Source organism: Oncorhynchus masou, chromosome 17 (assembly GCF_036934945.1).
Source record: "Oncorhynchus masou masou isolate Uvic2021 chromosome 17, UVic_Omas_1.1, whole genome shotgun sequence".
In the NCBI taxonomy this organism is placed as follows: domain Eukaryota; kingdom Metazoa; phylum Chordata; class Actinopteri; order Salmoniformes; family Salmonidae; genus Oncorhynchus; species Oncorhynchus masou.
The window spans coordinates 23,969,722-23,996,268 of NC_088228.1; the positions used below are offsets into that span (position 1 = coordinate 23,969,722).

The window sequence follows — 26,547 nt, forward strand, 5'->3', positions numbered from 1 at the left end:
ATACTAACACAATTTTAAATCCTTTATTTTCTTTTGTGCTTATAAACAATAAACAGCAATCAGTACTCTAAAAATACAGGCTGACTAATAGCCTACTGTTAATTCAGAAACATCCACTCTGGGAATAATTTCTGAGGCATAAATGTGATATGGCCAAGTCACATGTGTGTTGAAACAACAGAATATCAATTAGCATAACAATTACTGGCCTGTCTTGAAGGTTAATGAGACAGCAAGGGAAATTTCATTCTGCTAAACAGTACAGAACAAAATGTGGGCAATAGGGCAACTTCAAAATATTTTCCTCTAATAAGCAGTTGGTAAGTTTTTGTAATATACTATGATGCGAGTTCACTGTTGGATGGGCTTGCTCTCAATAGACATATGTGGACTTGTTTTCTCATAAAGAGTAAACAGCATTGTGTAATTGGCTATTTGCAGGGGGTCCTCAGCTAAATAAATCTTGAAAGAATACATTATTTCATGCATCAAAATTATGGTTATACTTTATTTCACAGTCTGCAATTAAAGTGGTGTTTACATAGACATTAAATGCTAGTAATGGCCTACTGTAATAGGGCAACTTGCAGAGTTCAAGTTCCTTAAAAAAAAGTTTAATTGTTCAAAATGAACAGAATTCAAACATGGTATATAGAGAAAGTATCTTGTCCCCAATGACAATGGAAAATATAACTGTTAGTTTCACCAGGCAAACAGTCTAAAATGTATTTACTAAATGAAAACTACTACCGAAATGTTGACCACAAAAAAAGTTACACATGAACTTGCACCAAGGCGCACCATGATGTTATAGACAGCCTAAGTGATATGCAGCATAGTATACCTAATTTTAGTCGGGTGACCACCCCACAAGTCAAAGCGAAGTCAAAATGCAGATTTCCATTTCTCAAGTCAACGGTGCACTATGCTGAATGCAAGCCACCTATACTTAGTAGTCATGAATAGAGCTTCGGAGCCTAACATGAAGACCCAGCATCTCAACAGCAAAATGTAGTACAGTTGTACACATTATTTCTGTATCCCAGAAATTGCTTAAATGTGCCAAAACTCTTTAAGTATCTCAAAGTGTTGTAGGAATCCCATAACAGCATCTTCACTCAGTTGCTACAAATAACATTTACCTTGAAATAATTTGCTCTGTCAGACATGTCCACAGCAGATAACAAAGTGGAAATTAAAAAGCTTATGGAAACATTCAAACTAGTAGGTTCAATAGGATACATATCCTCATTAAATGAACATTGAGACTTTTCTGTGTTGTTTGGAAACAGAGAAGTTAATAACCCAGAATGTTGAGAGCTATCCCATCCCCAGTTTCTGCCTGTAACGGAGTCTCTTATCAACAAGATCAATTTCCCCTATCATACATCAACCAAGTAAGGTTGGTCAAATCCAGATCACAATGACACCGTTTCAATATGATCATAATACACTATACTCATGTTAATTTCAAAACTGCCATACATAACCAAGCAATTCAAACGCAATCAAATATGACTGAACTTCAGTCACCAATACAGGTTACAACACTCTGCGGTCTCAGTATTACCTGATGCTTTTAAAAAAAAGAATAGAAAAGGATCCAAACACAAAAGGGAGAATTATCTGTGCGGACCATTCGCAGTATTGACCTGCTCCTCAATGCCCCAGAACCTCATCTGCATTTCTATTCTTTCCCAGCTTGTATGTGGAAGTAACACCCAACGGTCACTGACTTGATGAGCTCTCTGGGTTGAGAAAAGCTGGTGCCTCTCAGACGCTGAGCTGAGCAACTTGGTTGGTTCCTCAATAGAGTCTGTGGCCGGGAGCCCGATGAAGGTCAAAGCCTTCGGTCACAGCTGCAGGAGGCTCATTTCCTTTAACCCATCACTTCTTCTACACATCAGAATTCAAAATGTCCCTAAAAAGGAGTCTCATAAAATTATGTAAATATCAAAATGTTCTAAAAAAATCCATCCTCAATAAGCTTGTACCTCAACTCTCGATAACAGTGATGAATGATGTCTATTGAGCACCTCAAAAATATGATGTGGAACAAATTACGCAAGCCCCTCCCCACCCCAGTCCAAAATTTGAGAATTTAGCAGTACATTTTTTACTGATATCTAGACACAATCATTATGCTTAATTCTACAGATGTAGATGTTTGATGACTATTTTGATGCTGAGAATTTTCTTGTACATCAGTAAATGCAAAATTGCAGTGTATTCAACGTTTAAAAAGGCTTCTAAAGTGTGTAATTTCCACTTTAAAAGTGTCAGAATTGATTTGCCCTAACAAAAAAATACATCAACCCTTACAAAAAATGTCCATTAATTTTCATCCACATTTCCTGTCGCTGCAGGATTATTTTGTTGTTGTAGCAAACTGGCTAAAATTAAGATGTCAAAAAAGGTGTATTTTTCTTCATATTTTTCTGTATCCTAAATATGCTTCTCTGCATCTCTGCACTAATGTGGGTAAAATATTGAAAGGAATGTGACATGCCAGCTAAAATAGTTCCTTTGCAGTATGCTGGGGCACGTACCACGAAACAAGTTAGCTATTCTAACAGCATTGATAGCCTGAAATGGGTTATTGGTAGCTAGTCATGAGTTTGGGAACCTAGATGTCTTAGGTAAAGCCAACTTCATAAAACGGCTAGGTGGCTAGTAGTATTACAACAGGACCAATCTGAGGGAGCACGTGCCCCCTATGGGCATGACACCTCTGCATCTGAGCATCAACAACACACAAGTGGTCAAATCATTTCTGAATTAGATAGTCTTCCTGGACCATTGAAATGACATTTGAGAAATAGTTTATCATAGTCCTTATAACCTGTGTGAGGGTTGCATTTCCTCTGAGAAACCCCCTCCAGGAGTCCACTCAGCATACTGCAAAGGAACTAACATGCATAGGAAATGAGCATTTAGTGGTCCAGTTTGTCCAGCCATTTTGAGCCCCTTGCCAACAGCACCTTGGTAACCCTTGATCTATCATGAAGTTAAGCTCAAGCCCTAGACACCCAGAGATGCTATACACATAAAGCTGACACTTTCTTAAACCAGAATAAACTCCCAAAACACAATTTCTAGGAAATTGCAACAAGTTGAAGACTTCTGTTTAGGGAGATTGGGAACCTATATGTGCTAGCTAAAGCCAACTTCATAAAATTGCTAGGTGGTTAGTAGTATTAGAGAATAATCTTTTGAAATATTATTATTTTCTTCAACAGGACAAATCTGTGCCCCGTATGGGCATGACACTTCTGCTTTTGAGCATCAAGTACACAACTCCTCCATGAAGAACTCTTCATGTTGATGAAAATTAAAGTTCTAACACATTTTCATTGCCTGCCTCGACCTGAAAATTATTTGACCACTCCAGCCACCACTAGTCACAAGACCTTAAAAAAGGTCCACATTCAAATGCCCAAAGACAACTAAATAAATAGCTTGCCCTACGTGTTAGTTATCATAAGTTCACATATCCTGTGCCATAAAATTTAACCTCTTCCAATTGGCAGAGGCAAAGGGCAGTCTGATTCAAAAAGAACATACATATCAGAAAAGTATTGGATGCCTCGTGTGTCTCTCAAACAAAAGACCCATCCTGTCCCTTCCCCCCACTGAGTTATTCATCCATAGTTTTTAAACGCTTCCTAGTCAAACTTGAATATGGAATGAAGAGCTAGGGCTTTGTGGCGGAAATATAATTAAGCTGGTGAAAGATGTATATGGTGAAGAATAGGGATGACATCAGGCCAATTTCACACTTGGCACTCGGATGGCCGGGCCCAAGCTAGGCTCTTGCCACGCAACACAGATCAAAGCACGCTGCCACTACCAAAAAGGCAAAAGAGGACTTAAGTATGCTAATCTCCAGGACAAATATATTTTAATCTTGTTAGAATACAAGTTAATGCCGCAGCTCAGTGACTGAACTTTATAGAGACAAAGGGAAAGATTCACTTTCACAACATTTCTGAATGAGATGGTCTTCCTGGACCATTGAAATTACATTTGAGAAATTGTACAAATAGTTTATCATATAGTTCTCATTACCTGTGTGAGGGTTGCATTTCATCTGAGAAACCCCCTCCAGCAGTCCACTCAGCATACTGCAAATGAACTAACATGTATAAAAAAATGAGCATTTAGTGGTCCAGTTTGTCCTGCCACTTTGAGCCCCTTGCCAACAGCACCTTGGTAGCCCTTGATCTATCATGAAGTTAAGCTCAAGCCCTAGACACCCAGAGACGCTATACACACAAAGAAAAGCTTACACTTTCTTAAACCAGAACAAACTCCCAACACACAATTTAAAGGAAAATGCAACAAGTTGAAGACTTTTGTTTTGAAAGAACTGGAAGTGCAGTATGGGGAAAATGCTGTAATTCCTGATGGTAATGAAAATTATATATTGTATCTTGTTTGTATTCAACTAGTCTGGTTCATAGGGTTTCATTTGTCACATGTAGCCAGTGAAAGCTTGACCCATGCATTTGTTCTTTGGCCAAAGGTCTGACATGTTTTTCGAAAACTGACCCAAATATTTCCACAAAGAAGTATAGATACATTTTGTGTAAAACTGTACCAAAATGATAAATTATGTCCCTTGAAATTAAAATATTTAGATCATAAACCCCCCCCCAAAATTGTCATTATATGATGAAGCTGTGAGGGTCATTATATGAAAATTTAACATTGTCCATGAAGTTGAGCTTTTTCCTGGCATATATAGCACAAAGATATCTCCTCTGGAGGAAGTGTTCAATCTGTAGGTGAATTTACAACCGGTGTGCTCTGAGATATGAGTGTTATCACAATTGGGACGATAATTTACTTGATTTAGGCACTTAGACTAATTTGTGTTATTGGGAGGTGGTTATATCAGGCCAATGTATAACTATTAAGGCTCTCATGTAGGTTTTTTCCCCCCACTGCAAACATTTTGTAACATTGCAAATTCACTGATAGAGGGAGATCCCGTTGGATTCATTTTGTACATGTTCTGATCTAAAGCTGGGCAATATGGACAGAAATTCATATTGTGATAAATTCCCCAAATTGATGTGATAATGAAAAATAGAACATCCCAGGTCTATTCTGATCTATATCCATACAAAAAAATGGGTCATAACATCAAAACATAAAGTTCAAATAACAAAATACAAAACATCTAAAAATAAGATCAAGCAAACAGGTGTATTTTTTAGGGGAGGATACATATTTTAGGATAAATTGTTTGTACATTTGTCATTCTCCCACAGATTTTAAAGCTCACAATGGTTTAAAATAATACCACGACAAATTCAATTGTTGCAGATGACGGGACGTAAAGGGACTGCCCATTTCAAAATCAAGAATCAACTCCCTCCTTCATCTAAGAATTCACCGTGCAAATCAAATGCAACCTGTCATTCAGAAATCCACCATCTCCAACGGTTGATTTGAAATATTTGAAATATATATCTAAAACTGGTCCAGTCACCCGCAGCAGAGACGCATGTTAAACTATAGTTCATCACTCTGGAATTTTGTGCCTTTACAGTGATCTGAAAATGAAATATTGACAAAAATTAGACCGCCATCTTGTCAGTTGGCCTGCTGAAAATAACTATCAATATTTGCAGACATCCAGTAGGTGACACACCATTTACTGCAATGACACTCGCAGAAAAACAAACTACATCATATTGACAAACATACGAGATAGGAGCGGTAAATAGGATGATAAATTCCAAATAACTCATACTTCACGTAGCACATTCAGACTATCGGCCTACAACCGCAATCTTGTTAAACAAAAATGGCTATTTTGCTCATCTAATAGAGTATCAGTGTCATATAAATCCACAACATCATCCTCCGCGACTCTATACCGATTCAAAAACAAACGGTTAAAAATGTTACGCTGCTCTGTTTCAGAACCCTCAGTTAACAGGGTTGAAACAAAATGGCGGATCAAAGACGATAGTTACGTAAGGGGGAAATCATGACACTACAAATAGAGCTGTTTTAAATGGTAATTGTCTGTATGTATCCATTTTCATATTCTACTTTAGGATGCATAATAAACAAAAGTGGTCATGAAGGCATTCCCTGGTAGGCACACACGGTACTCATCTAAACATGTCATGGGTAGCGCCATGAAAAATTGCGATATTAAAATGTTACGATAACCAAATTGAGTATTCGCAGGGCATCTGTACTCTATTCTTTACAAATCAAAGCTATCCAAAGCCCAAACACCCAGATACTATTTTCTATGAACAAATAATCATTGTAAGTCATTTAAATAAATTCATATAAAAAAGCTAATCAAAACCCAATGGTGTTATACATTTGGGTAATAATGTGAGTAATAACAGTTCTAGTTAGTATCTATGCAGAAAGGGGCAAACAGGAGGCCTGGTGAGTGAGAAACCACAACATGTCTGAAACCGTACCTGATACTTCATTGCATAACTTGTCGACCACATGGTCAGTCTCTTTGGCAAAAAGAGAGATGATATCATCTTCAAATTCCTCCACAATGCTTTCACACTGTAACAGAAGAGAGGGGATAGGTTACCACACAACAGACAGCACTCCAGGTCCTCCGCACATGAGAGGTTCACAAGCATGTAGTTTCACACAATAGTGGGCACAGCAGTGAGTGAGACTGCCATTTTTCCTCTCGCCATGCTGTTCAGCCATCTTGGATGACTCATGTAACACAGATAGGCAACACGATTCCAAGTTAGCGATTCCACACACACATCTTTGCGCATCATAAGATTACTTGCTTGTGGTGCCTAACTTGATCTTAAATATGTGCAATTTACATGCAAGAGCTCAAGATAATTGTAAAGGAACAAAGGAAAATACGCTATCGTCTGCATTTTGGGTTAACCCCTGGCACGTCTCCAGAATGGAAAACTTCAACACGGAATGTTACTGTAATAACTGTAAAACAAATTATAATCATAATAATTACAATTTAAAATGCACGCTTTAATACACATATTTCCAGATATTTATTGTCTTTCTATATTATAGACTACGGTGCATGCGATATACCTTAACTAAAGTAAAGTGGAAAAACAATATCAACGTACAGATTAAAAAGTTATGGCCCCAATTATTAAGAACGGAACTGGATTTTCAGATAAAATGAAGCTGTGATATCAACGACCAAGGCATAACATTGACTTCTGTGCTTTCAAAATTAAAAAAATGGAAGTTTACCTCAGTTAACCAAACATAAGAGGCAGTTACCCACCGCTACCAATATTTCAATAGATTTTTTGAAAGACATAGGAAATAATTTAGCTACATCACATACTAATCTGAATGTTATATGAAAGCATGTATGAAAGCATGACTGAAAATAAAAATAAATACATTAAAATGTGAGTAAATTAATAAATTATTGCCAAACTAACCGCAAATTGTAGGGCATTGGATCCCTCTGGGCCGTCAAACTTGAAATTGTTAAAATCAGGAAAATCCCCGGCATCAGAACTTCTTGGAGCAAATCTTTTGTATTGCTTTTTCTTGGTGTCTGGGTCCACATGAAGAGCATAGTCACTCATGCTACCACAAACTCCATCCAGAAGCTCACTCAAGTTGGTCTCAGATCTAGCAAGAGGGACCTGGTGGATAAAAAGACACAAAAGTAAATATATTTTAAAAAATGTATCAGGTTTAATCTAAATTTAACTTAATGGAGTCCAGTTCTATGACGTTGCTTAGGATCCGTCTGGGTCATGTTGGTGACCCCTAACTACTATTCCCATCACACAAACAACCCCTACTTCCCCTATGCTGGAACTATGACATTTAACCTGTAGAAGTATACCCCTTCCGCTTGGAAACAGAACAAAACATGCAGTAGTGTCTAGACAGGTCAAGGTGCACTATGCTCCCGCCCCCGTGGCCTCCCCAGAAGGAGAGAGGGGAAAGGGTGACTGGGTGCAGTGAAAGTGCCGGGGAGGGGGGCTGAGTTAAGGAGCAGGGGGAAGCCAAAACAGCAGCCAAGTGCAGGGTAAACAGTTCAGTCTCATCCTTTGGTCTCTTTTGGTGGTTCATCTTCTCCACCCTCGAATGATCAAAGCAGGACGTTTTCCTTGTCAATCCCGGTCAAAAGATCCTGGGTGAGGGGAAGGGGGAGGCATATTGCAGATGAACTGGATTTTGTGCAATGTAGATATATCCCTGACCCTATTGTCCCCTTTCATCCTCAGTATGGACCCTTCCGGACCCACTGATTACATTACAGAAGCATTTCCCCCTCCTCCTTTTTTTATATCTGACTCTTAGTGACACAAAGGGGCTTCCATGGCTCACTACCATCTGCTCACAAATAAGATAAAAAGGTTTCAGGGAACTGCCTGAGCCCTGCCACCCATCTCTCCTTTTTCAATGTAAAGGACAGGAAGCTAGTTGAATGTAGAGATAAATAGTTAATATTGAGGATGGTCTATCAAAGAAAACAAAGGCTTGACGACTTCAACATTAATGTTGAACTGTTAACTAATAGGTTATTGCAAAACAAAAACCAAACAAAGTGGAATTTCAAGTGTGCACTGCATTCAACCATAACAGCAATTATTGGGCTAAAGATGCTCACATGCAATTTTGATATTCTTAGTTTCTATATTTTTATTTTACACCATTAGTGAATTTTATGAAAATGTATGATGAGCTCTTGACTTAGTTGTTAAAGAAACATCTACCTTAAATGTAAAAAAATATATATAAATAAAAACGTCCAGTATTAAAAAATCCAACCTAAAGAGGAACCTTATCAGGCAATCCTGAAAATGTTGTGGAATTAAATTCCTTCCTTACCAGTATGAGGGGTTTGAAAGGGACCAGTCAATCACACATTTCCTGAAGAATGAGGAGGGGACTAGGCAGGCCTGGCAGAGAAAAGGCTTCTTAGGGATGCTATCTTCCATTGAATTCCCATTTGAAAACCAGCCATTATTGTAACACTGAGGAAAAGGGCTTTCAATTTCTTGTGAGAATAATATGGACCAATGAAAAACACAAATTAATAAAAACTAGAACCTATTAATGCCACCATTTACAACAATGTGTAATGTTGTTATAGTCTTCAGAAAAGCGATTGCCACAGTATGTACCTTTATCATGACAATCCAGAAATTGAATTTAATGAAGAGTGACAGCAATTTCTCTCTATGGTCCAACCAGAATCATTAAAAGCCATTAATTGAGAATGAATACATGAATGAAGAAAACAATATATATATATATATATATATATATATATATATGTGTGTGTGTACAGAAAAAGGTAAGACAAAGGTAAGACATTAATAACTACCATCAACTTATTCAATTAAGTTCAATGTCTTTGGCTTAATGATTTATTGTTGTAGGTTTAACATTGTGGTGTGAACCTTGCCTTCAGGGAGCCCCACTGGTTGCTGGAGAGCAAAGGAGACTTGAGACCAGCTAATCTCGTATGATGGAATCTAAGCTTGGACACCCCTCCCTCCTTGATTCTGACAGGGTCAAAAGCCAGTGGGGTGGGGGAGGGTTTCTTTGATTTATGCTCAGAAGTCAAAACAAGCCATTGATTAGCGCAACAGGTAGACCTACACTTCAATAGGGCAGTTAGTACAGAAGTTGATCAGCCATCACTGTCTGTTGGCCGTTTCACTTAAAGGGCTAATCATCAGTTGAAACAATAACAAAGTGTTTCCCCACCACTGATTAAGTAAAAAACTGAGAGATGGGGCTGGAGAAATGTAACCACTCAAATTCATATAACAGAGCTATGGATGCAAGGTCTGACCATCCATGATATCAAAATTATAGTTTTAACCATGTTGAGGATAAACAGTATTTGCTTACATTTTCTTTGTTTCTAAACATTGGAGTAAAACATGCTTTTATTTGGGGTTCTGATGAGTTGACAGTTCAACTAAGCTCATGAGGCATTTTTATGTTATATTTTTCAAGAATCAAATGGGTACATATCATTAATTTATAAGTCCAAAAGTGGACGTAGCAACTGCTGATTGCCCCTTTAAAAGTCAGTGTGCTTACTGTTCAGAGCACTGTAATAGCAAACTACTTAAGTCATTACTTAACTCTTCTCTTACGAACATTCATTTTGATTCAGTAATTATAGTTGCGCTATATCATTGCATTCATACACTCTCTCTCTACTAACAACAAGAGGGGTAATGCAGAGGCACACCCCCACAGCTCGAGGGCAAACAAAATGGAATATGAACAAGACTCACATGGGTATACAAACTGTAATTAGCATTTTTCAAATGAACCCTCTTTTAGAAAACACTTAATGAGAGTCTGTGAATATGACATACACAGTTGATCCATAGATTGAGCATAATGAACAGGAAGGAATGAGACAACTTGATGGCAAGAGAAGACCAAGACAACTCAAATGTTTATAAACAATATGAATGAGAGAACTGGAGTTGTCATATTAGGAAATATGTCATAATCCCTTTTACTTGAAAGTTAACTTAAGAGGAAGAGGAAAACATGAAGCAACCGAGGTTAATAAACAGCATGTTATTAGCTATCAATTACCATCAAAAGGGGATTAACCCCTGAGATCAATAGGGGAGCTGACCAGCTAATGACAGTCCCTGGACACTAGGGATATGACACTGGAACACCACCAGGCCTGACCTCTTCACATGACAACAATACTTGGTTAGAAAAAGTGGAGAAGACCGTGGTTTTGAATTTCCAGAGTGTTAACCAATAAGCAAAGCTTCTGATTTCAGAAATGTAGGTGAAACACGGTGATAAAGCATTTACCAATGCTTACAATGACACAAACTGACATGAAGTTATATACTGATGTTACTTTTCTTATTTTCTTCTGCCGGGATATTTCACAATACACTAAATTCCATTTCTCAAGGTACGAGATTCAGGAAATCGAGCCACGTAACTACCAGACGATTACCGCTGTGCAGCGAACATTCATGTAAGCTCACAAGATCAGGTGGCTTGCGAGGCTACAGGAAACCAGGAACTACTATAAAACCACTAGGCCTAGCCTAAGTTTTGTCAAGTATTTTATGTATAAATTTGCATTCTATATGAATGATGCATCTATCCAATCTCTAAATTCATAAAATATTTTATTTCCAGGAAGTTCAATCAATAGCCGTGTGTGTACGATGAGATGTTTGGCATCAGCGGAGTGCACTTTGGCAACAAGCTTTTACTTAGGTAGCTACCTTTTTATCAGTCAGGCTCCCATCAGGCTTGAGTCTGAAGGCTCCCACATTGATGGTCTTCTTCGGATCAATCTGACTGATTGAATAATTGAGCTCATCAACAATAGCCCTGCATGCTAAAAGAAACAGATATAGGTTAGTACAATATAGGTTAGGGATATATACAGTTGAAGTCAGACGTTTACATACACTTAGGTTGGAGTCATTAAAACTCCTTTTTCAACCACTCCACAAATTTCCTGTTAACAAACTGTGGTTTTGGCAAGTTGGTTAGGACATCTACTTTGTGCATGACACAAGCAATTGTCCAACAATTGTTTAGACAGATTATTTCACTTATAACTCACTGTATCACAATTCCAGTGGGTCATAAGTTTACATACACAAAGTTGACTGTGCCTTTAAAAAGCTTGGAAAATTCCAGAAAATGATGTCAAGGCCTTAGAAGCTTCTGATAGGCTAATTGACATAATTTGAGTCAATTGGAGGTGTACCTGTGGATGTATTTCAAAGCCTATCTATAGCCACAGTAAAACCAGTCCTATATCGACATAACCTGAAAGGCCGCTCAGCAAGGAAGAAGCCACTGCTCCAAAACCCCCATAAAAAAAAAGCCAGACTACAGTTTGCAACTGCACATGGGGACAAAGATCGTACTTCTTGAAGAAATGTCCTCTGGTCTGATGAAACAAAAATAGAACTGTTTGGCCATAATGTCCATCATTATGTTTGGATGAAAAAGGAGGAGGCTTGCAAGCCAAAGAATACCATCCCAACCGTGGAGCACGGAGGTGGCAGCATCATGTTGTGGGGGTGCTTTGCTGCAGGAGGGAGTGGTGCACTTCACAAAATAGGTGAGATCACGATGAAGGAAAATTATGTGGATATATTGAAGCAACATCTCAAGACATCAGTCAGGAAGATAAAGCTTGGTCGCAAATGGGTCTTCCAAATGGACAGTGACCAAGTATACATCCAAAGTTCTGGAAAAATGGCTAAGGACAACAAAGTCAAGGTATTGGAGTGGCCATCACAAAGCCCTGACCTCAACACTATTGAAAATATGTGGATAGAACTGAAAAAGCATGTGTGAGCAAGGAGGCCTACAAAACCTGACTCAGTTACACCAGCTCTGTCAGGAGGAATGGGCCAAAATTCTCCCAACTTATTGTGGGAAGCTTGTGGAAGGCTACCCGAAACATTCTCAAGTTAAACAATTTAAAGGCAATGCTACCAAATACTAATTGAGTGTATGTAAACTTCTGACCCACTGGTAATGTGATGAAAGAAATAAAAGCTGAAATAAATCACTCTCTACTATTATTCTGACATTTCAAATTCTGTACATAAAGTGGTGATCCTAACTGACCTAAAACAGGGAATTTTTACTAGGATTAAATGTCAGGAATTGTGAAAAACTGAGTTTAAAATGTATTTGGCTAAGGTGTATGTAAACTTCCGACTTACACTGTAGATCCATAGTATGCCTACAGTTAAAGAACAGTAAAACTGTTCAAATGAAATAAGCTTGACAGATGGATGATTAACAGAATGACAGCAACATTGAGATACTACTAGAAACACAAGTAAATAAGCAATTATATTTATAGAACTGTTGATAAGAAAACATACAGTATATAGCTCAATGTAAAACGCTACTTTTGTTACTTTTTCATTTAACAAAAGTCTTAATACTCACATAAGCATCAAAGGAAATGCAAAACCATGACTAGAGCCATGCAATACTATTTTGTATACTGATATCTCCTTATGTGTCCACATTCCACAGCTATCCATGACATTTTTTTCAAGACCATTTCAATGATTAAGTGTTACGATCCATCAAAGCTCAATTTAATGAGTATGTATGAAAACTGCTGTAAAAAGTGTTAAAGCCTCATCTTTTGACAAGGTCCAAGTAAAATGTATATAAATTATATCAACACCAAAGTAAATTAACCTTTTAACCCAGAGAATGGTAAGTTAGATAGCATCCAGTCACTCTTTAATTAAAAACCGAGGCTTTGGTCGTTGTGGTAAAAACAAAAAACAAAATTGATCTACAATTGGGGGTAATGCTTCACTAAGAATTGTACAAGATTTTCATTCCAGATGTCAGACTGTATGCCTGGAGGGCTTCTAACAGTTCTTAAAATGTCATCGATACTATGACGCACAGTAGGCTACACTAATGGCGTACCGTGATGAGACTTTGTATTGGTAGCTTGACAAGTGTTACATAGTCATGCAAGGATGACTCCAAGGTTTGGTAAGACTGTAGTCTTGGTGTTGCTGTAGTGTTCAAAGAAAGAAAATGGCCATGTGATGAGCTGCCTTTCACCAAGTTCAATTTGGCGATGTAAAATAAAATTACTAAAACTATGTATTAACTGAAAAAGTTGAATTATGATTAAAGGTTTCCATAGTGATCCTTTTTTATTTTTAGATAAAGATCATTGTAACTTGTCTCTGTCATTCGTATACTTTTGAAATTCAACAGAAATATTTACAAACTGCACAAAAAAAAAAACACTTCAAAATATTTTGACAAATAAAATGATTGTCCAGAATTGTACGTGTAAATTGTGTTTAGCAAAAGGTTACAAACGAAACGGTTGATAATCAAGAAAACTATCAAATCTAGAATAGGAAACTGTTGCCCTGGCAGGTCAAATGATATGAAACGAGCTTACAAGACTTTAGTTTGCGTGACTCAACTTTCACAAAAGTTTATATTTTATGACAATACTTGTTCACTATGCAAATCTATAGTCTGCATTTACTATCAATAACTATTGAATTACATGTACATCCTGAAAACCCCATATCTAATAGGTAAAAAAGGACCTACCTGAACAATACAGCACCTTGTCTTTTTTCCCTTCTGTAGTTTCGATTAAGATACTCATTGCCATCAAGGCAATTTTTATAATCCATGATGCCATATTTGTTGCCTGAGGGAAAGAGATATGTATAAAGCAAGCAAGCAAAGCCAATTCATTATACGAATACAAAAAAGGTATTTGCCATTCATCGCCTCCCACAGTCTATATAGCAAGTCATATTCTGAAATCAGGTTGGGAGGAAAATAACTGTAAAAGTTGCCTTTCTTAAGAAAGAAAATGTTTTTTAAAAAAGAAAAAAGATTTTCATAAACTGTCTAGACAAAAAAAAGAATGTGTAGCGCTTCAATGTGTTACTCCATCTGTGAAGGGGTATAATTGTACAGAGACCGAGTATAAGTAGGTTTAACATGGCCACAAAACTGACTGCCTCTCCACAAGTGTGTCAGAGGTTGGCCACAACTTGGCCAAGTTGTGTCATCTTTAGAAAAAAATATTGAAATAGAACTTAGTCTACAACTTCAAGCTGGTAGTGAAAAGCCGGCTATTGAAAAATAGCGGCACCGGAATGGAGTGGCCATGGATGTAAACAAATACTGAATACCAAATCAAATAAAATGGTTATTTGTCACATGCACCGAATACAACAGGTGTAGGTAGACCTTACCGTGAAATGCTTACTTACAAGCCCTTAACTCTATTTTCTTAACTGCATTGTTGGTTAAGAAAATATTTAAAAAATAAACTAAAGTAAAACATTTGTTTTTATAAATAAATAAAAAGTAACACAATAAAATAACAAAAATGAGGCTATATACAGGGGGTACCGGTACAGAGTCAAATCAAATCAGTCACATACACGTGTTTTGCAGGCTGTATCACATCTGGCCGTGATTGGGTGTCCCATAGTGAGTCGCACAATTGGCCCAGCGTCGTCCGGGTTTGGCCTGTGTAGGCTGTCATTGTAAAGAAGAATTTGTTCTTAACTGACTTGCCTAGTTAAATAAAGGTTACACACATTGCGGGTGTAGCGAAATGGTGGTGCTTCTAGTTCTGACAGTGCAGCAATATCTAACAAATAATATCCAACAATTCTAAAACATATAACCAATACACACAAATCTAAGTAAGGAATGGAATTAAGAATATATAAATATATGGACGAGCAATGTCAGAGCGGCATAGACGAAGATACAGTAGAATAGTATAGAATACAGTATATACATAGGAGATGAGTAATGCAAGATATGCAAACATCATTGTAACATTATAAAAGTGACTTGTGTTCCATTTATTAAAGTGGCCAATAATTTAAAATCTGTATATATAGGCAGCAGCCTCTTTGTGCTAGTGATGGCTATTTAACAGTCTGATGGCCTTGAGAAAGAAGCTGTTTTTCAGTTTCTCGGTCCCAGCTTTGATGCACCTGTACTGACCTCGCCTTCGGAATGATGGTGAACAGGCAGTGGTTCGGGTGGTTGTCGTCCTTGATGATCTTTTTGGCCTTCCTGTGACATCGGGTGCTGTAGGTGTCCTGGAGGGCAGGTAGTTTGCCCCCAGTGATCCGTTGCGCAGGCCGCACCACCCTCTGGAAAGCCCTGTGGTTGTGGGCGGTGCAGTTGTTGTACCAGGCGGTGATACAGCCCGACAAGATGCTCTCAATTGTGCATCTGTAAAAGTTTGTGAGGGTTTTAAGTGACAAGACAAATGTATTCAGCCTCCCGGGGTTGAAGAGGTGCTATTGTGCCTTCACCACCACATTGTCTGTGTGGGTGGACCATTTCAGTTTGTCAGTGATGTGTACGCCGAGCAACTTAAAACTTTCCACCTTCTCCACTGCTGTCCTGTCGATGTGGATGGATGGATGCTCTCTCTGCTGTTTGCTTTAGTCCACGATCATCTCCTTTGTTTTGTTGACATTGAGTGATAAGTTATTTTCCTGGCACCACACTCCCAGAGCCTCGTTGTTGTTGTTGGTAATCAAGCTTAATACTGTTGTGACGTCTGCAAACTTGTTGATTGCGTTGAAGGCGTGCTTGGTCACGCAGGCATGGGTGAACAGGGAGTACAGGAGGGGGCGAAGTACTCACCCTTGTGGGGCTCCAGGGTTGAGGATCAACATGCGGGGATACAGGTTAGTTGAGGTCATTTGTGCATGTTGGTAGGGGTAAAGTGACTATGCATAGATAATAAACAGCGAGTACCAACAGCGTAAAAAAAAAGCAAAGGCAAATAGTCCAGGTGGCCATTTGATTAATTGTAGAAGCTGTTTTGGACCTTTTGGACCTAAATTTGGTGCTCCGGTACCGCTTGCTGTGTGGTAGCAGAAAGAACAGTCTATAACTTGTGTGACTGGAGTCTTTGGCAATTCTTAGGGCCTTCCTCTGACACCGCCTAGTATATAGGTCCTGGATGGCAGGAAGCTTGGCCCCAGTGATGTACTGGGCTGTACGCACTACCCTCTGTAACGCCTTACAGTCGGATGCCGAGCAGTTGCCATACCAGGCAGTGATGCAACCGGTCAGGATGCTCTCGATGGTGCAGCTGTAGAAATTTGAGGATCTCGGGACACATGCCAAATCTTTTCAGTCTCCTGAATGGGAAAATGCGTTGTCGTGCTCTCCTCACAAATTTATTGGTGTGTTTGGACTAGAGATCGACCAATTAATCGAAATGGCCGATACATTAGGGCCGATTTTTTTTCATAACAATCGGAAATTGGTATTTTTGGGCGCCGATTTGCCGGAAAAAAAAGTTTAATCCCTTTATTTAACTAGGCAAGTCAGTTAAGAACACAGTCTTATTTTCAATGACGGCCTAGGAATAGTGGGTTAACTGCCTTGTTCAGGGGCAGAACGACAGATTTACACCTTTTCAGCTCGGGGGATCCAATCTTGCAACCATACAGTTAACTAGTTCAACGCAATAACGACCTGCCTCTCTCTCGTTGCACTCCACAAGGAGACTGCCTGTTACGCGAATGCAGTAAGCCAAGGTAAGTTGCTAGCTAGCATTAAACTTATCTTATAAAAAAACAATCAATCATAATCACTAGTTAACTACACATGGTTGATGATATTACTAGATATTATCTAGCGTGTCCTGCGTTGCATATAATCTGACTGAGCATACAAGCATCTAAGTATCTGTTGTTCCATTTAGTGAATCTGTTATTGAATGTGTTTGTATGGGCTAATAGCAGTAAAGCCAAAAATATTTTTCATAAAATATAATGTTTTGGATACCCCAAGGGGTTTTAAAATTCAAAATGATCCTAGGTATGACCTTCTTAAAACAATTCCATATAGCTTAGTAGTAACCCCCAGCATAGCCAGGGTTTACAGAAATATAAATTGTTGGGAGTAGAGTTTCAGGTAAAATAACAACCCAATGTTTATATCCCAGGACAAATTAGCTTGCTGTAGCTTTCAGTCTCTAAATTGCCATATATGATTAATGCTTTTCGAACTGTCCCCAAATTAATATAGTTGGTTCAGAGTTAGTTTTGATATTTCAACCTGCGTGTCCTGATCGCGTCTGGTGTTGGTCAAAATAAACATGCGCGCGAAGGCGGACGCACGCCCGCGAGCATTGTGGGTGCAATGATTAAATAACATTAACGTGTACATTTATTTTGCAACGCAAGCGGTGTGGTCCATACATACTGATCAACATGTCACTGGCGTCCAGTCGGCGTTTTGAAAGCGTCAAAATACGTTGACTGCAGCATAGAGAAACAAAATAAAGTTGTCGGGCAGCCTTTTTTTTCATGTAGCCTACGTAGGGTAAAAACATTATGAAGACAGACCATATGCTATCCGGACATGAACTAACAATTCCATCAGTCAGAAGCATAATAGGCGACTAGCTTGCAATAGACCCTTGGCTAGACGTGAACTTACCTGTTTCAACGGTCAGGTGAGTAAGAATGGGGAACAACTTTTCAGCACGGTGGGCTATATCGGTGAATTCGGACTTCAGACCCCTGAGACAAGGTTGTGGATTCTGACTGAACATAAAACAAACGGCTAAAGTGAAGTTCTTTTTTTGCTCTTCATCTGTTTTGAATGAAACATGATCATCTACCTTAGTCTACTGACAGTGCATACTTACATGCTTGTTCCAGGAGTTGCCACGTTCAGCTAGGAAACAACAATGACATCTGAGTGAGCCAATAGTATTGTGTAAGCTCAGCACATTATAGCCAATGACTGAACGCTGCCTCATGAATGAACATGCTGAGAACACCGGCGTCTAGTTGCTCTGAGGTGTGTTCCAGATCGACCAAACAATCGCATGCTTTTGAGATAACTTTAAATTGATGCTTGTGAGTGAGTGAGTCATTAGCTAGCTAGTGATGCGCGGGTTGACTCATAACCCTCAGTCTCCGCGGTTATAACTGACCGGGCAGAAAAAGTAAACGTGAATCCAAGGAGGCAAAAAGGACAGTCTCTGAGTTTAATTCAGTAAAGAGAAAATCTGCAAAAGGAGATTTGAAAATAAAGAGAAGGTTGGGCCAGAAAAGTAATGTTAAGGAACGACTTGGTGAAGTGGTAAACAATGTTGACAGTCATATGATGTTGACTTCAAATAGGCCTATGACATGTCAATTGAACTGTAGCCTACTGTCCAGATGGGTTAAATGGAAACTGAAATCTGGACCCTGACTGTTAGGTCTAACACCTCTCACATAGCCTCAAATAACCCCTGCAGAATTAAAAATGTATTCCAGTAAAATGATACAGAAAATGTAGACACAATTTGGACTTGGGAACAGGAGTGGAGAAATATTATTTATTTATTTCAGCATCTTGAGAGAATGGGAATGCACAGTTAGATATTATCTGTAGAGGTGCTATCTTTATCAGCATCATAAAAGCTGATAGTATTTCAACCACATAAAATATGCATCCAAGCTGAACTGAAATCTTATCAGAAACATGTTAGGTCATTTTCCACAGCATTCTATTTTCTTACAATCGGATGTCATTTTGAGATTTTGCAAAGAAAATCTTTCCAGTTTATTTGTTGTTGAGTTTTTGCATTTTCTCCCCGGTCCCTAAACGTCTTTGCTTCACGAAAGATGACGGAGAACTTTACCGATGTCAACTAGATTGAAGCATTCATTCCATCAATTTATGACATTCTGGTGAGCAAGGGTTTATTTAGTCTTCTAGGGAAACATATAATGACATGAGAAGCTGCATGTAGGCCTATATATTTATAGACAAGCTGACTAACAAATAGCCTACCAAAATGTTGGAAAATATAAGCAGAAACATATCTAAATCGGGCAACAACAAAAAATCCTACACCCCTTGTCAAAAATGTGACTGTAGCCTATAGTGCATTATCTTTATTTGTGGGTTAGGCTCGGATGCAGGCCTCAGATTTTCACTTCATCACATAGCCTGTTAGAGCGGTTGCAGATGGGTTATTAACAATTGCGGGCAGGTGCAGGTAAACAAACCAAACTTGTAGCAGTGTCATGGGTGACCTGCCTGACAATTTTTTTGGGGGAAACAGCTAACTTCCTACAATTCTACACATTTTGCCATGGGACAAATAGAAAAATGTACAATTATATATCTAATCTCATGCTATTCTACACATTTTGCAATAAGGCTGAGAGAATTTAGCATTTTTAAAGATAATTTCCTGCAATTCTACAGATTGCCATGGTGCAGAGAGAAAAATGTGCAAAATTCTGTCATTCTAAATATTGTTGTCATGCTTATTACCTGTTCATATGCTATCTGGGGAGGGGGGGATCTCCAGAGAGCCCATGCCCCCCCCTCCACCTTGGGGGCTACGGGGGTGTGTTGTATATCAGTGAGTAGCTCCTCAGTCAATAACAATAACACAATTTCAACAATGTGCTATAATAGTTTGTTTACATCTTATAAACAAATAATTAACAGTTTATAAACTTTTTATTAACCATTTATCATTCATCTTACGGGTAGTGGTCAATACCGCAACCCTCATTTATTGTATAATAACCATGGGTGTGCTGGTATCATTCTTCCTCGCAGGCTTTTAGGATTACCCTTTCACCCTAGTCCATTCTATTAGAAATGAACAATTAGTTATGTTAGCTTAGCTTAATTCTGGGCCCATGTTAAAGGAGATTTTCATTGCTTGTGTTGATTTAGACATCATTGTTTTGCATTCATGGACAAAGTGATGATATCATGGTGCTTCTTTTCTATACATAAAAATGTTTTGTCTCTTAATTTTGGTGGTTAGTAATTCAAAGTAGTCAAACACTATCAGCAAACTAGAGGTGTGCTAGAATGACTGTTGGTTTCACATTGTGCCTCCAGCTAGTGACAGGTGGTCCCTTCACAGGGGAATTCAACCTGGTTTTCTGACCAGTAACAGCATATTATCCACAAATCCCCTTCTCTTATGAATGGGGAGTATGTGTACATTGAGAAGTCTCCATAGAAATGAAACATTGTGATAGATATGATAGAGTTGGTTCTTTATTCTGAAAGAGAATAGTATTATTACTAAACTATTAGTTGAAATAGACACTTTTGATATATTTATATCCATCAATGTGAAGCATTTCAGCATGTACTGTATATAGTGTGTAAAAATGGCTGATAGTGATACAATTCTGATGGTAAATTATTATCTACTTGGTCTTCAGTAAGGACTGATAGTGATATACTGATAGTAGGTCTTGCTCCCCAGAACTGTGCTGGTATGTCATATGAAGAGCTGAATGATGACCTTTAGCACAATGGGCAGGAGGCCCAAACTAAGAGGTTGGATGAACTTTTCCCGCATCTGCAGCCGTCAGTGGTAAAGGTAAGCATTTAGTTGAAAGGTTGCTTTTTGATGTCCCAGAGAGCTTCTGGATGAGAACAAGGTCAGAGTAAACATACAATACGATGTGTTATCTACTCCTGACAAATCAGCAAACAGGGATTACGTGACTGCGTTGACCAACAGCCATTGGGAAAACTTGCAACCAGCTTGGCACCGCAGGAGCATGCTAGTGCTCAGTTTTCACATGGATTGATAGTAATTTGGGGGGAAGTTAGTGTACGTCACTGGAGTTGAATTACAGCATAATGAACAGGTAGGTGTCAGTGGTGTCCCCCCTCTTCTAGCCATGGCCTAACAGTAGGCCTATAGCCCACCTTTGGTCTTCGTAGGACCCGAATAGGAACCTTTGGGGTACACATATTACTAGATGTCTATGTGAACTGGGGACTAACGATGGGAATATTCTGGAAAATACTGAATATTGAGATGTGAGGACGATGAGGCAGAGCGGGGTGGAGACCAAACTACTCACACTGAAGGACAAAATGTCCAGGCCAGGGTGAAACCCATCATATACGTATTAACCCTAGATGACTGATAAGGTGTGCTGTTTTGAAGCCACCGCACATTTTTTTTGTATTGGCTATAAAAAAAAATGCAATTCTGAACACATTTCCGTTTGTTGGCCATCTCACTTAGTGTACTTTTTTTTTAAATAAATTTGTTGTATCTTAGTGTGACCTGGAGTCTGCCAATCATATTCATCAAAACAGGATGTAAACAAGCTCAGCGAAGAAGGAATGAAGTACTTCCAGGTAAGGCGTTTTAGGATCATATTCCATCATTTTAGTATTGAAATAATGCATAAAAGTTGTGTGTACATTCTATGTAAGCAAGCTTTTAATGCAGTGTATTCAAGAGTGTGACCGAGGAGATACAGGAGGTCAGGGAAAGATGAGTGCCTCCCTCACATGTTAAATGCCGACTTCCAGCTGCTGAGGAATTCACCAGGGTTAGAGCACAATTTGTTACATAACGTTATAGAATGTAACATTTTGGTAATGTTATGTTTGTTTGCTATTAGTAAAAGTAAGTTAATGGTAGGCCGTGGTACCAGTAGTATGTAATGTAATTCTATGTCAGAATGCTATTTTCTCTGGAGGCCGACATGTTAAATACATTGTCACGTCACTTTTTATTCTTCAAGGTTCTCTGGATGTACAGTTGAAGTCGGAAATTTACATACACCTTAGCGAAATACATTTAAACTCAGTTTTTCACAATTCCTGACATTTAATCCTAGTAAACATTCCCTCATTTAATCCTTCCCTAACATTCCCTCAGTTAGGATCACCACTTTATTTAAAGAATGTGAAATGTCAGAATAATAGTAGAGAGAATGATTTATTTCAGCTTTTATTTCTTTCATCACATTCCCAGTGGGTCAGAAGTTTACATACACTCAATTTGTATTTGGCAGCATCGCCTTTAAATTGTTTAACCTGGGTCAAGCATTTCGTGTAGACTTCCACAAGCTTCCCACAATAAGTTGTGTGAATTTTGTCCCATTCCTCCTGACAGAGCTGGTGTAACTGAGTCAAGTTTGTAGGCCTCCTTGCTCGCACATACTTTTTCAGTTCTGCACACACATTTTCTATGGGATTGAGGTCAGGGCCTTGTGATGGCCACTCCAATACCTGGACTTTGTTGTCCATAAGCCATTTTGCCACAACTTTGGAAGTATGCTTGGGGTCATTGTCCATTTGGAAGACCCATTTGCGACCAAGCTTTAACTGATGTCTTGAGATGTTGCTTCAAAATATCCACATCGTTTTCCTACCTCATGATCTCATCTATTTTGTGAAGTGCACCACTCCCTCCTGCAGCAATGCACCCCCACAACATGATGCTGCCACCCCAGTGCTTCATGGTTGGGATGGTGTTCTTCGGCTTGCAAGCCTCCCCCTTTTTCCTCCAAACATAACGATGGTCATTATGGCCAAACATTTCCATTTTTGTTTCATCAGACCAGAGGCCCAGTGCACAACTGAGCAAGAGGACAAGTACATTCGAGTGTCTAGTTTGAGAAACAGAAGCCTCACAAGTCCTCAACTGGCTGCTTCATTAAATTGTACCTGCAAAACACCAGTCTCAACGTCAACAGTTATTTTTTTATTTCACCTTTATTTAACCAGGTAGGCTAGTTGAGAACAAGTTCTCATTTGCAACTGCGACCTGGCCAAGATAAAGCATAGCAATTCAACACATACAATAACACAAAGTTACACATGGAATAAACAAAACATAGTCAATAATACAGTAGAACAAAAGAAAACAAAACGTCTATATATAGTGAGTGCAAATGAGGTGAGATAAGATAAGCAATAAATAGGCCATGGTGACGAGGTAATTACAATATAGCAATCAAACACTGGAATGGTAGATGTGCAGAAGATGAATGTGCAAGTAGAGATACTGGGGTGCAAAGGAGCAAGATAAATAAATAAATACAGTATGGGGAGGAGGTAGGTAGCTAGATGGGCTGTTTACAGATGGGCTATGTACAGGTGCTGTGATCTGTGAGCTGCTCTGACAGCTGTTGCTTAAAGCTAGTGTGGGAGATATGAGTCTCCAGATTCCGAGATTTTTGCAGTTCGTTCCAGTCATCGGCAGCAGCGAACTGGAAGGATAGACAACCAAAGGAGGAATTGGCTTTGGGGGTGACCAGTGAGATGTACCTGCTGGAGCGCTTGCTATGAGTGGGTGCTGTTATGGTGACCAGTGAGCCGAGATAAGGCGGGGCTTTACCTAGCAGAGACTTGTAGATAACGTGTAGCCAGTGGGTTTGGCGACGAGTATGAAGCGAGGGCCAACCAATGAGAGCGTACAGGTCACAATGGTGGTGTCACCTTCTGACCTTAGTTCCTTTTTTATGTCTTTGTGTTAAGTTGGTCAGGGCGTGAGTTGGGGTGGGTAGTCTATGTTCTTTTTTCTATGTAGTTATATTTCTATGTGTTTGGCCTAGTAAGGTTCTCAATCAGAGGCAGGTGTCGTTCGTAGTCTCTGATTGAGAATCATACTTAGGTAACCTGTTTTCCCCATTTTGGATGTGGGTGTTTAATTTCTGTTTAGTGTCTGTTCACCTGGCAGAACTGTTTCGTTTTCGCTTCATTGTTATTTTGTGTAGTGTTCAGTTCTTCAATTAAAATATGATGAACACTTACCATGCTGCATTTTGGTCCTCCTCTCCTTCCACCAACGAGAATCGTTACAGGTGGGTAGTGTATGGGGCTTTGGTGACAAAACGGATGGCACTGTGATAGACTGCATCCAGTTTGTTGAGTAGAGTGTTGGAGGCTATTTTACAGATTACATCACCGACATGGAGGATCGGTAGGATGGTCAGTTTTACGAGGGTATGTTTGGCAGCATGAGTGAAGGATGCTTTGTTGCAATATAGGAAGCCAATTCTAGATTTAATTTTGGATTGGAGATGCTTAATGTGAGTCTGGAAGGAGATTTTACAGTCTAACCAGACACCTAGGTATTTGTAGTTGTCCACGTATTCTAAGTCCGAGCCGTCCAGAGTAGTGATGCTGGACGGACGAGCAGGTGCGGTCAGTGATTGGTTGAATAGCATGCATTTAGTTTTACTTGCGTTTAAGAGCAGTTGGAGGCCACGGAAGGAGAGTTGTATGGCATTGAAGCTTGTCTGGAGGTTAGTTAAGAGTCCAAAGAGGGGCCAGAAGTATACAGAATGGTGTCGGCTGCGTAGAGGTGTATCAGAGCATCACCAGCAGCAAGAACAACATCATTGATGTCTACAGAGAAGAGAGTTGGCCCAAGGTTGAACCCTGTGGCACCCCATAGAGACTGCCAGAGGTCCGGACAACAGGTCCTCCGATTTTGAGACACTAAACAGTGAAGAGGCAACTCCGGGATGCTGGCCTTCTAGGCAGAGTTCTTCTGTCCTGTGTCTGTGCCCATCTTAATATTTTATTTTTATTGGCCAGTCTGAGATATAGATTTTTCTGTGAAACTCTGCCTAGAAGGCCAGCGTCCCGGAGTCGCCTCTTCACTATTGAAGTTGAGACTGGTGTTTTGCGGGTACTATTTAATGAAGCTGCCAGTTGAGGACTTGTGAGGTGTCTGTTTCCAGCTACTATAGTCATTTACAACATTAACAAGGTCTATGCTGTATTTCTGATCAATTTGATGATATTTTAATGGACCATTTTTATTTATTTATTAATATTTTATTTTTTTCAAAAACAAGGAGATTTCATGACCCAAAACTTTTGAACGGTGGTGTCTGTGTGTGGATATTCCTGGAAGGTACGGCTTGTTTCAATTTGAGACCTGTAAGGGCCCAGGTCCCAGTTCCATGTGAAGGCTGGGGCTTTGGAGAACATGAACAGATAGAAGAGACATCATCCACAATTTTGTAAGTAGTGTAAAATGTATAATTCTTCACTTGCCTTACCTGTGGTTGACCAGACAAAAATTATAGTGGGAAAAGTAAAATATAATTGAACAAAGGTTTGTCAACATAATTTTCCTATTCAAGAGCAGATCAACTTTGTCACTGTCATGTGAAAAAGGCTACACTTAGATGTGCAGTTTGCACAGTTCACACAAAGACACAGATCTGCACATGGTAGCTTGTTCGATTTGCAGGTCCATCTCCCTTTTACACATTGAGTTTTCTTGCAGGAGCAGAGCACAAGCTCCAAGATGCTAACTGGGGCTGGAGGGAGTGTTATCCAGTTGACCACAAAGAAGTCTCCCTCAATCTTCCAGCCATTGGTGGAGATGTCTGGCTGGCTTTGCAGGCTTCTACTGTAGGCTTCTCCTGCTTGGTAGTTTGTCCATTGGATGTGTTTATGCGAGGAGTCTTTGTTTGGTTGTAGTCTTCTGTCTGAGCATAAGGAAGTGGATGGCTGCAAACTTTCTACTTTTAAACTCGGACAAAACAGAGATTCTTGTTCTAGGTCCCAAGAAACAAAGAGATCTTCTGTTGAATCTGACAATTAATTTTAATGGTTGTACAGTCATCTCAAATAAAACTGTGAAGGACCTCGGCATTACTCTGGACCCTGATCTCTCTTTTGACGAACATATCAAGACTGTTTCAAGGACAGCTTTTTTCCATCTACGTAACATTGCAAAAATCAGAAACTTTCTGTCCAAAAATGATGCAGAAAAATTAATCCATGCTTTTGTTACTTCTTGGTTAAAAAAATGTCTGTCTCTCGATGTGCAAAACTGATAGAGACATACCCCAAGCAACTTACAGCTGTAATCGCAGCAAAAGGTAGCGCTACAAAGTATTAACTTAAGGGTGCTGAATAATTTTGCACGCCCAATTTTTCAGTTTTTGATTTGTTAAAAAAGTTTGAAATATCCAATAAATGTCGTTCCACTTCATGATTGTGTCCCACTTGTTGTTGATTCTTCACAAAAAAATACAGTTTTATATCTTTATGTTTGAAGCCTGAAATGTGGCAAAAGGTCGCAAAGTTCAAGGGGGCCGAATACTTTCGCAAGGCACTGTAAAATGATTTTATTTGATTTGAGCGCTTTCTGTTCCTGAACATCTGACAACTTTCTTGAACATGTGAAAGCTTCTATGGATTATAGGTCTGGTGGCTGTTGGAAAGCTGTTCCCAACTGTATGAAGG

General features: G+C 39.1%; 1 protein-coding gene and 1 long non-coding RNA gene across 4 annotated transcripts; one reads left to right on the top strand and one right to left on the bottom strand.

The window, feature by feature from the left end:
* Positions 1 to 9: 9 nt before the first annotated feature.
* LOC135558729 (protein canopy-1-like) lies at positions 10 to 18,205 on the bottom strand. 2 transcript variants are annotated; one of them, XM_064992808.1, is made up of 7 exons: positions 17,989 to 18,205; positions 14,946 to 15,042; positions 14,095 to 14,197; positions 11,244 to 11,359; positions 7,434 to 7,643; positions 6,456 to 6,552; positions 10 to 5,561 (listed from the first exon to the last, which is right to left on the bottom strand). In XM_064992808.1, the coding sequence occupies exons 2-7, from the start codon at positions 14,991 to 14,993 to the stop codon at positions 5,521 to 5,523; spliced, it is 615 nt and encodes a 204-aa protein (XP_064848880.1). In that variant the 5' UTR covers positions 14,994 to 15,042; positions 17,989 to 18,205; the 3' UTR covers positions 10 to 5,520. The 2 variants fall into 2 exon arrangements, with proteins under 2 accessions (XP_064848880.1, XP_064848881.1); XM_064992809.1 differs by lacking the exon at positions 14,946 to 15,042.
* On the top strand, positions 16,975 to 26,281 carry LOC135558730 (uncharacterized). 2 transcript variants are annotated; one of them, XR_010458392.1, is made up of 5 exons: positions 16,975 to 17,081; positions 20,789 to 20,905; positions 21,602 to 21,681; positions 25,143 to 25,310; positions 25,580 to 26,281. It is a non-coding gene; the product is annotated as an uncharacterized LOC135558730 (long non-coding RNA). The 2 variants fall into 2 exon arrangements; XR_010458391.1 differs by having other exon boundaries at positions 21,602 to 25,310.
* The last annotated feature ends 266 nt before the right edge of the window (positions 26,282 to 26,547 follow it).

Excerpts from the sequence above, each read along its gene's own strand:
- LOC135558729 (XM_064992808.1), bottom strand. The coding sequence starts at position 14,993 with ATGGGACACCCAATCACGGCCAGATGTGATACAGCCTGCAAAACACGT. Across the intron at positions 14,198-14,945 it reads ATACAGCCTGCAAAACACGT|GCAACAAATATGGCATCATG; the intron begins GTATGTGACTGA and ends TCTTTCCCTCAG. Across the intron at positions 11,360-14,094 it reads CAAGGTGCTGTATTGTTCAG|CATGCAGGGCTATTGTTGAT; the intron begins GTAGGTCCTTTT and ends TGTTTCTTTTAG.